The sequence below is a fragment of the Ruditapes philippinarum genome, unplaced genomic scaffold (assembly GCF_026571515.1).
Source record: "Ruditapes philippinarum isolate M1 unplaced genomic scaffold, ASM2657151v2 ctg8850_1_1_1_1, whole genome shotgun sequence".
Taxonomy (NCBI): domain Eukaryota; kingdom Metazoa; phylum Mollusca; class Bivalvia; order Venerida; family Veneridae; genus Ruditapes; species Ruditapes philippinarum.
This window is the reverse complement of record NW_026866292.1, coordinates 25,763-38,177: the sequence shown is the minus strand read 5'-3', so window position 1 is coordinate 38,177 and position 12,415 is coordinate 25,763. Positions and strand designations below refer to the sequence as shown.

Here is a 12,415-nt window from a genome sequence, read left to right as displayed (position 1 = left end):
TTTGGGGGGGGGGGTAAATTTTTTTTTATACTTTATAAAAAACTTAAAAAATTTTTTTTTAAAAAAAAAGCTACTAGTATTAGAAAAGACTTCCAATACGTTTATCAATTGCACATTAATGATAAAGTCCATAAGTTACCTTGGGTTATGTGGTTTATTTAGGAAATTTGTGAATTCATGTATTAAAACGGACACAGTTACGGCAAATTGTAAAGTTATTTTGACATTTACCTTAACACTGACTATTTACACATGAATGGATGGGCATAATGTCCCTTTCAGCTTATAACACAATGCTTCCATGAGTGGAAGTTTTGGAGTCATTTACTCCTGATTTTGGCTTGTGACTTCCAAAATATAACCTTTTTCCTTTTTTACCTATATAATGTGACTTTCAGTGTTAGACATTTTGCAGTCTTTGACTTCCAAATTTTGGAACTTAATGGAAGCCCTGTATGGCATATATTTCACAATGCTTTCATTTATGACTGTCTCTATTCAGAAGCAATAGTAAGATATTTCTATCAATATGAATTTTCCTTTTTGTTTTCAGGAGGAATTTTAAGAAAAACAGCCTTCACAACATTTGGCTTATTGGCAGCTACGTCACTTTGCTACCCAAATGAGGCTGTTTCCCTCACAACAGAACAGTATGAAAAGCTCAAGAGCAAAATTCTTGAATTTAAAAACAGTATGTTTTTTTTATATAATTATATTCATTTTTAGCTTGCCTGTTTGAAAGATAATGTCGCGCTATAATTATCACTGCTTCGTCGTCGTCACCGCCTTTGTCATTGTCTACGTGCAAAAACTTCCATGTAGCCCCGTATTCAAACATTTTAAAAATTATCAACATGGAATACTTGCTTATCTTGACATAGTGCATTTGTTAGACAAAGGCCATAACTCTGAAAGCAATATTTTTGGAGTTAATGTTATTTTAACAGATGAGCATTAACACTGCATTGGATATAAAAGACGATTGATGGCCATATTACTTTAATATTTAAAAAAGAAAAGATTGTATTTCAAAGTTTATACGAAATATTTCTTCCGGATATACTTGCTGAGCAGTTTAGTTATTGTTAAAGATGCAGTGTGAAAAATAAAATATTCCCTCTAGCTCTTTTTAGAAATTCTACAGGTAGTAAAATTCTTCAGATTCATAATATTGTTAAAGGAACTTTGAAATAAAAATAACCACTGAATGAAAGCAACAATCCTGACAGTGATCTCAGTGTAAAGCTTACTTATTTACCTTGTAAGTTTCACAGTTTTGTAATCATTTCTTAAATTATCAGACTTGCGTTTCTGTAAGTTTTACCCATGCCAGAAATTTCATTTGGCATGGTATGCCAGACGAGTCGCGTGCTGTACAATGGCACGCTAAGGATTACGTAATTTTACTGTTTTGGATGAATTTGTTATTTCATATGCTGTTGTAAGAAAAAAGTTATGGGTATAATATGGAAAAGAGTTTAAAATATAATGGATTATATTAGAATATGCAAAAAAAAAATCGGACAAATGTTTTCGTTTCTGATTGAAATATATCCATCCCTAGGGAACCCGCCAATTCCTCGGGACAGATATTCCAATATGGGCGGGTTTTTGAGGGACAGATTTTCCAATCAGAACTGCAACATCTGACAGATACTATTATTCCAGCTTGCTTACGAAACATCAGTGGAACTACTCTGGTGCCTGTTTGTGCCTGAATTAATACACAAGAGGGCCACCTTAGGTCTTCCTCCACCAGTATAAAAGCTGGCAAGTCACTATTTGACCTCTTCTCTGTTGGTGCGATGTAAAACCCAAACAAAAATATAATATATATAAAAATCATTCCACTTGAATTACTTCTTACGACAATCATGTAAGAGAAAATATGGCTATGTCAGAATTTCTAGTTCAAAGTCATTGGTCATAAGGCTTTAACATTTAAAAAGCATCATTCCAACTAGCTAAATAGATAATTACATTATTTGTTATTTAAAGTAGAACAAACAGCTTGACAAGAGATTTATTTAGAATTTATTTCTTGGTCCTTGCTGAACATATGCAAAAATGGGCTAAACATGTCCAACAAGGACTGAGGCGGCGGCCACAGGCTCCCTTCTCTCTCAAATTATGGAGAGAAAAAAGCCGAGTAGAAATGCGGCCAAAATGGCATAATGACCTAGATCTTGCCTTAAAATACCCTAAATTTTGTTGTTTTGTTTGTTTGGGTTTCACGCCACATCGACACAGTATAGCTCATATCGCGACGTTCCAGCTTTACTGGTGGATACTGGTGGAGGAAGACCTCAGGTGCCCTTCTGTGCATTATTTCAGGCACAAACTTGCACCTGAGTAGAACCACCGACGTTCCTGATGCTAGCTGGATAGCTTCCTCACATGAAAGAATCCAAAGTCCCTGTCTGGATTTGAACCCACAGCGGTGAGGGGCAAGTGGTTTGAAGTCAATGACCTTAACCACTCGGCCACGGACGCCCCTTTTGTTGTTGTATATACAGTGTAGTAACATAGGTATTAGTTGTTTATAAAACAGTAATTATTTTTTTCCATTCTAGGTAGTGAGTCTGATGACAAAAGCTCCTAGCAGGTGAGGGGACACAGAAAATTCAAATAAAATTTGAAAGTTTTATATATATAAGACTATATTCATTACAATGTGATGCTTTAAGAAGTTCCTTGTCAATAGTTGTATATAAAAAGTATCAGGATAATGAGCTACACAATTTTTTTGTGCGGATGTATATTTAAGGTGCATGCCTCCAGATGAGCCAAAATATTTCAAGGATTTCGAATCTTGAGAAACATGTACTGAGATTTTTAAGAAAAGTAATATGATTCATGATAAAAGTAAAAACTTACAGGTTGTGTGTGATAAATTGCAGATTTTTGCAGTATTTTTTACCATTTTGCATTTGTTTTTGGTAATTAACATAGCTTGTAAGTTGTTGTTTGCAGTGTGTAAATTATTATTTTGCTCATAATATTAGACTTTTCAATGCATTTTCAAAGTTTTCATGAAAATTAGCTGGAATCTGGAGGCATGCTGCTTTAATATGATGTGATATACTAAATGAGCTTTTGAAATATTTTTTGATTGCATATATGGCTGAATTAGTTGAGATGCCTACTTTTGTTTCAATTAATTAAAAGAACATTCATTATCTTTTGACACTATTGTACCAGGAACGTTGCCTTGGTGTTTGAATATTAGCATGTTTATGATTAAATATCATATGGTTTTGTTTTCTTTCTCTTATCTTTTCAGTCAACATACATGTACAAGATGTTTGTGCCAATGTGGAACCTTAAATTACTATTGTAATGTAGAATAATAATCATGTTGGCTTTGGCAAACATGTTTCAATTGTTGTTTTGTTTGTTTTTATATGATTCATAAATGACTTATTTATAATTCCAATAAGGGATGGATTAAATACATACAGATGTATTATTTTTAACATGCTTTTATGAAACTGACAGTGACAGTCAGTCCTTATACTGAATTTGAATTGATCCATAATGAAAGATCTGTAATACTATTTATAATTATGTTGATAATGTTTAGAGAAACTCCTAAAGAATAATTATATGATATTGGTAAGTGTATTATACATGATCCATTATTATATATCTATATATAGCAGTACAGGTGTTTGGCGTGTGGCCATGACTTACACTATACACCTGTTTCCCTACTACAACCCTTAAACATCGTCCAAACAACATAAATATTGACAAAAATCAATTAAATGAAGAAAAAAGAATTGTTTTAGAGTCATAAATTCTTTTTCTTCATATAATTGATTTTTGTCAATACTCATGACGTTTGGACGATGTTTAAGGGTTTTGGGTTGTAGAGGGGGACCAGGGGTATAGTTTATGTCATGGCCATGTGCGGAACACCTGTGTATAGCAGATGATAAATTGTTCTGGAACAAAATTCTAAATCACTTGCAACAATATCAACAATTTTCTTTTCAATAAGAGAATCCAAATGATATATTTCTATTGTCTTTATTTGAAATATACTTATGGAAATTGTGCCTATTGACTTATCCACTGTAAGCAGGTTTCCTACATGAAACATATATTATCTGATATCAATGTTGTTCAAATAGAAGTCAATTATAACTTATGTGAAATAATACTTATTGTTGATTTTTAGACTTGGAATGAAAATATGTTTGCAAAGACACAAGTGCTATAATAAAGTTGGTTTAAAAACTTCAGAACTCTTCCATTTTTGCTCCTTGTATCCAATAACCCTTAATTTAACTTCAAGGTCACACATAGACTGAGGTCAAATGTCAGATAAAAAATATATGAATATGTGTGCACAGAAGATTTGGAAGTTTTGAATTAACAGACTTTTTAAACTAGAAATGTTTCCATGGGACACTTGCTCCCCAACCTTATTTGCTGGCATACGTACATACTTTTGCATATTTATAAATCAAGTGTTGTATTACTGCATAATATATCATTTTTTTATAACGACAGTCAGAAGAACATTGGCTTTCACCTTTATATAAAGTGACCCTGTCTATAGTGGTCAGATCTAGGTCTGACAGAAAGAAATTCTTATATATAGACACCTTTTATAACATGAACCTGTTTATTGCATTCAGCGGCCACCAAATATCTGACCAAAAAAGAGAAAAGGAGAAAAATATATAATAACTATACTAAAGTACATGTAAATTTTACCACACCTAGCCAACAGAATCAAACAGCTTATAAATACAGATTCATGCCAATGATAAAAAATGTGTTTATAATTCATGACTGGCACTTGACGGGTGCCTGAAAGGGCTGATGGATCTTCATTAAGCATAGACTACCTGATCAAACTGGCACTTAGTTTTAGCAATTTGGGAAATTTGTTTACATTTATTGATATTGTTATTATGGTTCCCTTGCTGACCACAAAAGGCAGGTTATACTGTAGTACATTCCAGACAACCTGTACTGTGTGACATAAAACCTAAGCAAGAGGGCCAGATGGTCCTAAATTCGCTCACCTGAATATAATACTCTTCAAGTCAGTGTCTGCTATGAAATTCAATGGTAGATTCACTCGTTGCTATAGTATGTTAATGTTTGCTATTTAAGTCGTTGTTTCCTTTGTAAAAAGTCAATGTTTGCTATCAGTCCCTGATTGCTTTGGAAATTTACAGTGTGCTATGAAATATCAATGGCTGCTATGAAGTCTCTGGTTGCTATAGAAGTCAATGGTTGTTAAGGAAAGCAAACTGTTGCTATGGGAGTCTTGGTTGCTATGGAAAGTCAATGATTGCTATAGAAGTCACTAGTTGCTATGAAAGTCAGTGGTTACTATGAAAAGTCGATGGTTGCAAGATTGGTCACCAGTTGCTATAGAAAGAAAAAAGTTGCTGTGGAAAGGTAATGGTTGCTATGACAAGTCACTGGATGCTTTTGAAAGTCAATGGGTGTTAAAGAAGTCTATGGTTGCTATGAAAGTTGGTTGGGAAGTCACTTGTTGTGAAATAGGTTATTGGTTGCTATGAAAATCAATGGTTGCTATGGAAAGTCACTGGATGCTATGGAAAGTCAATGGGTGCTTAAGAAGTATATGATTGCTATGGAAAGTCACTGGTTGCTATGGAAAAAGAATGGTTTGTTGCTATGGAAAGTCACTAGTTGCTATGAAAAGTCACTGGTTTAAGCAGGAAATCTAATGGTTGGTTGCTATGTAAAATCACTAGTTGCTATGGGAAATGAATGGTTGGTTGCTATGGAAAGACACTAGTTGCTATGGAAAGTCACTGGTTGCTATGGAAAATCAATGGTTGGTTGCTATGGAAAGTCACTAGTTGCTAGAGAAAATCACTGGTTGCTGTGGAAAGTTAGTGGTTGCTATGACAAATCACTGGATGCTTTGAAAGTCGTTGGGTGCTTAAGTAGTCTATGGGACTCCAAATCTCGGGACTGCAGGCCAAATCATTCCTTAGTTATTGGTCGAACAAGTTATAATGGTCAACATCATGGTAGCCTTGACCTACTGACCCAAAAAACAACAGGTTTTCTGCTTGTCATGACCAACCTCAACACAAAATCTTAGAATGATATGAAAATTGCAGACTGCAGTCTCTAGTCATTGGTCAAACAAGCGTTTAGTTATTATTATGGACAGCTTCGGTGGATTTTTACCTACTTACCTCAAAATCAAAAGGGTTCAGACACACTTCCGAACTAATCATTCGGACTGTAGTCCTAATCCCTGCTTAGTTACTGCTTAGACAAGCTTATAGGGGTCAAGGTCACAGTGACCTTTATATTAAAACTATAACAAAGCAATAACTGCGTACATTAACAACAACTTATTCCTCCTCCAACACAGGATGTTCCCACTTTTTATGTAGGGGCATAAAAATGAGACAGTCTTACCAGCACAATACAGGTCAATAAATGCAAGGTCAAGGTCAATAAATTCAAGGTCACCAGAGAAGGTTAAATGTCAAGATTTAGTCTATTTCATGCATGGATGGATAATCTTCTACATTATGGATAGATTTTCATATTATTGTCCAGCTAGCTTACCTAACGTTGAAGGTTCTGCTCAAGTGAAAGATTTTGTCTGAAATAATGCAAAGAGGTGAACCTGAGGTATATTCTTCGAATGGGGTGTGGTTGGGGAGCTAAAATTCAGTTCTTTTATCCCTGATGTTGGTTCTTTTATCCCTGATGTTGGTGCATATATCAATGGCCTCCACAAGGGAGTAATGTTCGCCTATTTGCTGATGATATTTCTATAAACCTAATCTCAACAATTGAAGGGGTCAGTGCAACAAGGTACCTAACTACAATTTTGGATGAAATTGAGTTGGGACCTTTGTGATTTAAAGAACGTTATTTGGAATTAGAATAACCTCCCTTTGTTACTCATTTCTTTGTTTTTAAGGTAAAAATGGTTCTTGAAGGAACTTTACAAAGGTCCTAACTCCAGAGGTGGAGTTGAGACCATTGTTACATTAAATCTATCCATTTTTTCTTGTTTTGAGGCGAAAAAAATATATGAAAATGTGATTATATTTTGATTTTATGTCAAAATGTGCATGGAATTTTACAACAACAATGTTTTCTTCTATGTTTTGTCAAATTAATTTGCAGAAATGTTCATTTGTGTGAAAATAATTACAAGTATTATTATGTGAATTTTGTGTTCATGGAGATAGAACCTTTGTTGCGCATATATATACCATATTTATCCCTTTTTAAAATTTTGCATGAAGACATTTAAGTTTTAAAAATATTGTTTAGAGTTTTTCTATACATGTATATCACCATAAAGATTATTGTTTAAGAGGAAATGTTAAAATTTGAGCATTTAGGATGCTTTAGGTAGTTAATGTTAAATATATTAAATATTTTACATTTTAGCGACAAAGGCATGTTCTGATAGCTTTTGTTTGATTTTTCAAGACCATATTCTGAGATAATTATGGAAACTATACAGCTAAAGCTGATGTATTTTATAATATTTGTAACTTAGGTTATTTAAATGTAGTCGTCTAGTGAAAATACGTTTGTTACAGTTCCTTCACACAATATTTTTGAAGTACATGCAATTATATTCTGAATTATTAAAAACAAAACTTTTATTCGTAAGATAGGTTCTTTTATATTTGAACTGGCTTGAATATTAAAGTTTTGTTTCTTTCTATGAAGAATATATTTTTAAAACTCATTTGTTTTTGTTTCCTGTAGCCAGTCAATTAATCAATTAGTTAATCAATCAAATATTCATCAATTTATCAACTAAAGGATGTGTAACAAATACAATTTATACAATTGATGAATTGTTTGAAACGCCTTAAGTTTTTTTTTAAGCTTAATATTAATGTGCAAATACATTAGGGGTTATATGATAACCTTTTAGTTGATTGAAAAGTTGAAAGATATGTAGATTTTAAGCTCAAATACTTTATATTTGCTTTGCCTGAACGCCTTTGAAGTTTTATTTCTGTCATCACAGGAAGGGGAAAGTTTAAAGAAAAGTCTGACAAAAAGTGGATTGAAAATGTCTGGCACAAATGTGCCAGACGACTTTATTTTATAAAAAGGTAAATAAACTAAGTTAATCAAAATGACTAGAAACTATAAGACTAGAAAATTGTGTCATAATATCACAAAGGATGACAGAAAGTAGTTTTATGCAATTGTTTTAAAAGTAACAAAGGTCCTAACTCCATAGGATTTAGAACAGTTTTTGCATAAGCACATTTGATAAAAATAACTTTTCTTTCAATAAAATGGTTAAAAATGGTGTAAAACATACAACTTTGGTTTCAAATGTTCTTTTTATTTATAACATTACTTATAAGTGAATTAATTTTAAAATATTTAAATTAAAACTAAAATTTCATAAAATGACCTTTTTCTCAAAATAATGTTTAATAACGTTAGGTACCATCCCAGCAAACACACGGCGTTAAAATAACGTCGGATAAACATTAGATTTTGGTCACGACGTCGGCGACCAAAATACGACGTAAAGCTGACGTCCAAAAACCGATGTCTATTAGACGTTTCTTTTTGATGTCGTACTAACGACAGGTTCTGGTCGGTGTCCTGACGGTAGGTAAAAATTAATAAAAAATAATCCTTATCCGCTGTTGTAATCATTTAAACATTTTTTTTCAAATGTTATTTGGCTTACAAATTAAGTGTATCAAGTGCCTTTCGAAGACCAAGTGTTCGGCATAAACATATAGGTGGTGCTGTATATATCTTGCACTGACCCCTTCAATTACAAACCCTTCAAAAAGACCTTTAAAAGAAACATGTGGGTTGGATTGGGACTGTAGTTTAACCTATCCAAATGTTAAGTAATCCATGTCACAAGGATAATAACATCCAATACTAACTGTTTATTCTCTCCAAGGAACTACATTTACTTTATGAGGCTGTTACATCCACACAATACCTAGGAGGTAGATACATGTATATCAAATAATCTCTCTAAGGACAAGAACATGACAGGTCAACCAAACAGGCAATACCAAACCCTTATTTCCTTTGCCGTAATATAAAAGTAAACTCAGGACACGTTGTGGCCTATCTGGCATATAAGATTTTTTTTCATAACTAGAATATGCATCAGAAGTCTAGTCCCATTGTCAAACCAAACTTGATCTGATAAAATCTGTCCAAATTTAAGATCTACATGCATTTGGTTAAATCTAACGCACAACCACTGTTACCCACTTAAATGGCGCTGACATAACCTTCGTCCTTTTCACTCAAGGCCCTCTCCATGTATAAAATAACTAAGAATAACGTCATTTGAGATAGCCTCCAAATATGCGCACATAATGAGCTACATGTATAAGTTAATCACAGCCCAGTCATACAAATTCTAATGGTTCAAAGAACATTTTTTCACGGCACTGGGACTGCCTATACTCTCGGTCAACCAGTTTAAAGTGGCTGTTAACCATTACATATTGTATACGCCAAATTGCTACAAACACAAAGCCTACAAGCAGTACAAGGGTCATATCTCAAAAAATCTAGAGAAAAAATATCTCAGCATTAAACATCTCTGCAGAAAAGAAACTAAGTTAGCCTATCAAAATTACTTAGAAGATATACTAAACATTAACAACAACATCAAGAACATGAACAAACACAACCCAGACCAAACACCAAAAAGCTATATTCACTACTAAAACACTCAAAACAAGATTCTTTTGAGAAAAAAACACAATAAACTGTATACATCAGATCAAGACAAGGCAACAGTACTAAATGAACAATTTCAATCAGTTTCACTCCGAAATTCCCCGTTTCTCATAAATGCCTGGCTGATATGAAGGTACAGGATCGGGCAGATACAGGTAGAGGGGTTCCCCACACATCATTTAGCCCACATAACCCCATGTGTGATATTTATATCTCTGTAAAAGGTGTTGAGAAGCTTTTAAAAAACCTCACCCCCCATAAGGCTGCAGGACCTGATTAAATTAGACCCATTGTGCTCAAAAATACCAGTAAAGAATTAGCCCTATATAGTGTCCAAACTCTTCCAGAAATCACTGCAGTCCAGCAATCTACCAGACATCTGGAAAATGGCTTTAAAAAGGTAGCAAGTCAGACCCAGCCAACTATCGCCTCTATCTCTCTTACTTGTATCTTGTGTAAAACCCTGGAACACATTGTCTCCTCCAGTATAACAAAGCACTTTACTAGATTAAACTTGTTCTATGAATTGCAGCATGGTTTCCGAGAAAAAGGTCGTGTCAATCCCAATTATTAATGCTTATAGATGATATCCTACAGTCAGAAAATCAGAGAAGCCAAGTAGACTTAATCCTTCTTGACCTCTCTAAGGCTTTTGATATGGTCAACCATGAACAACTTCTGTATACGCTGCATTTCTTCTGTATTATGGGTCAAACTCTTAAATGAATCAAAGGTTTTCTTGATAACTGGTCACAGTCCGTGGTAGTAAATGGCTCCACATCCAGCCCCATACCAGTCTCCTCCGATGTTCCTCAGGGCTCGGTCCTCTGACCTCTTTTATTTCTTATATACATCAATGACCTTCCTGAATATGTCCAATCCTCTAAAGTCCGCCTATTTGCTGATGACACGGCCATCTATCTACCTCTGACTGTCGCTTCTCATTCTAGCTTACTACAACATGACTTACACCAACTTGAACAATGGGAGACAGAATTGGACATGCAATTTAATCCATCAAAATGCCAGGTTATCCAAATCACAAAACGAAAAGCAGTGATTCCAACACAATACCTCCTACACAACACCACATTAGAAACAGTTCCATCTGCAAAATACCTTGACATTACAATTAATATCAAATGATCTAACATGGAACAAACACATAAACAACATCACAACAAAGGCGAATCAAACACTTGGTTTTCTACGCTGAAACATCAAAGTTCACTCAGAAAGTCAACCGCATACACTTGTCAAGCCCCAGCTCGAGTACAGCTTCACGATCTGGCTGTAAGCCGGACTGAACATACGTCTCCCTAAAATACCTATTCTGTTTTTAATCTGTTTTTAACAAACATTCTTGCCAGTTGACGCGCGTCAAGTCTAGGTCCCCAGCAGGGGTTTGACTCTAAGAAAGATAGATAGAGATAGACAAACCCGTTCCATTTTCCACCAGCGAGTCAAAAGAGTCCTGTGTTTGGGAGTTAACTAACGATACATGCCGTTTAATACTTACTATTTCGTCTTTAATTGAGGACATCTGAAAGTTTGTCTCCTTAATATGACGAGAGAGTGTTTCATTTATTTCCAATATTTGATGTTGGATGTTATGGAGCATACTAATCATTAAAGAGTCTGTAGTATCCGTATCAACTCGAATGTTACTCGACTCTAAAGATTCACACTGGAATTCCAAATCGCAATCTGCATCTTCTATTTCACATAGTGTTTTAACCGCTGTTTCATCTATGCAAGATTCCGCTTCTTTTGTAGACATATGGTTCAGTATCACCGCCTTTATTTTCTGATTAAATTCATTTAAATTATATCCTTCATCCGACAGCTTGTTTTCAACAAATTTTAAAATGGCTGTGAGGTCCGAATCAATGAACTGCTGTGTGTTCTTTCCGTTTATTAGACAAGATGATCTTGTGTGATATAAATTTAATGTGTAGGAACAGGACTTATCTTCTGATGACATATTATATTTAGTTTCAACAATGTTTTGCTTCTTATCAAAAGCTGTAGTTTTCTTGGTTCGATTAATCATTTCTGGATCAGAAAAGAATATTTCTGAAGCATACTTAAATAACTCGTACATACCAGTGTTCATTTCCAACTTAATTCCACCTCCTGTAACTGTAATGATCATTTCTTCCCGTTCTGTAGTATTCAATTTTTTCTTAAGCGCTTTCCGACAGTTCATTTCATAATCCCGCTGCTCCTGGGAATGAATTTCTGAATCTTTTTTATCGTTCATTTTGAGAATTCTGACAACACTTTTTTAATAATTGTTTTTCTTCCGATATCAATGACACAATTTAATGAAAATTACACCATCGTGTCCAGATTTTTTTCTTCTTATCAAATCCGTCTTTTTATTGAAAATCTCTGACGTTAAATAATCAAAAGATTTAATTATTGTTAATTTTGACGCTCCGCCGTTAAACTAAATTTATATAATTTATAATAATTTATCAATTATTTTAAACTGATTTTTTGCACGTAAGTCAAACTTAACCTATTGTAATATATTATAATGAAAAAAAAATTAATAAAACGCTTAATTGTGATTTTATAGTTTGATTTCGGTAATGAAAAGTTGATTTCGGTAACTTTACCGAAATCAAGTTGATTTCGGTAACTTTACCGAAATCAAGTTGATTTCGGTATCGTAACGTACCGGTCG

General features: G+C 34.0%; 1 protein-coding gene across 1 annotated transcript; it reads left to right on the top strand.

Annotated features, from left to right (window-relative positions):
* Positions 1–553: 553 nt before the first annotated feature.
* On the top strand, positions 554–3,170 carry LOC132732016 (MICOS complex subunit MIC27-like; the record flags this gene model as incomplete). The annotated part of the gene is given in 2 exon segments (XM_060718353.1): positions 554–691; positions 2,574–3,170. Coding segments are annotated over 2 exon segments (167 nt in total), but the record flags the coding sequence as incomplete, so codon positions are not given.
* Between the last annotated feature and the right edge of the window lie 9,245 nt (positions 3,171–12,415).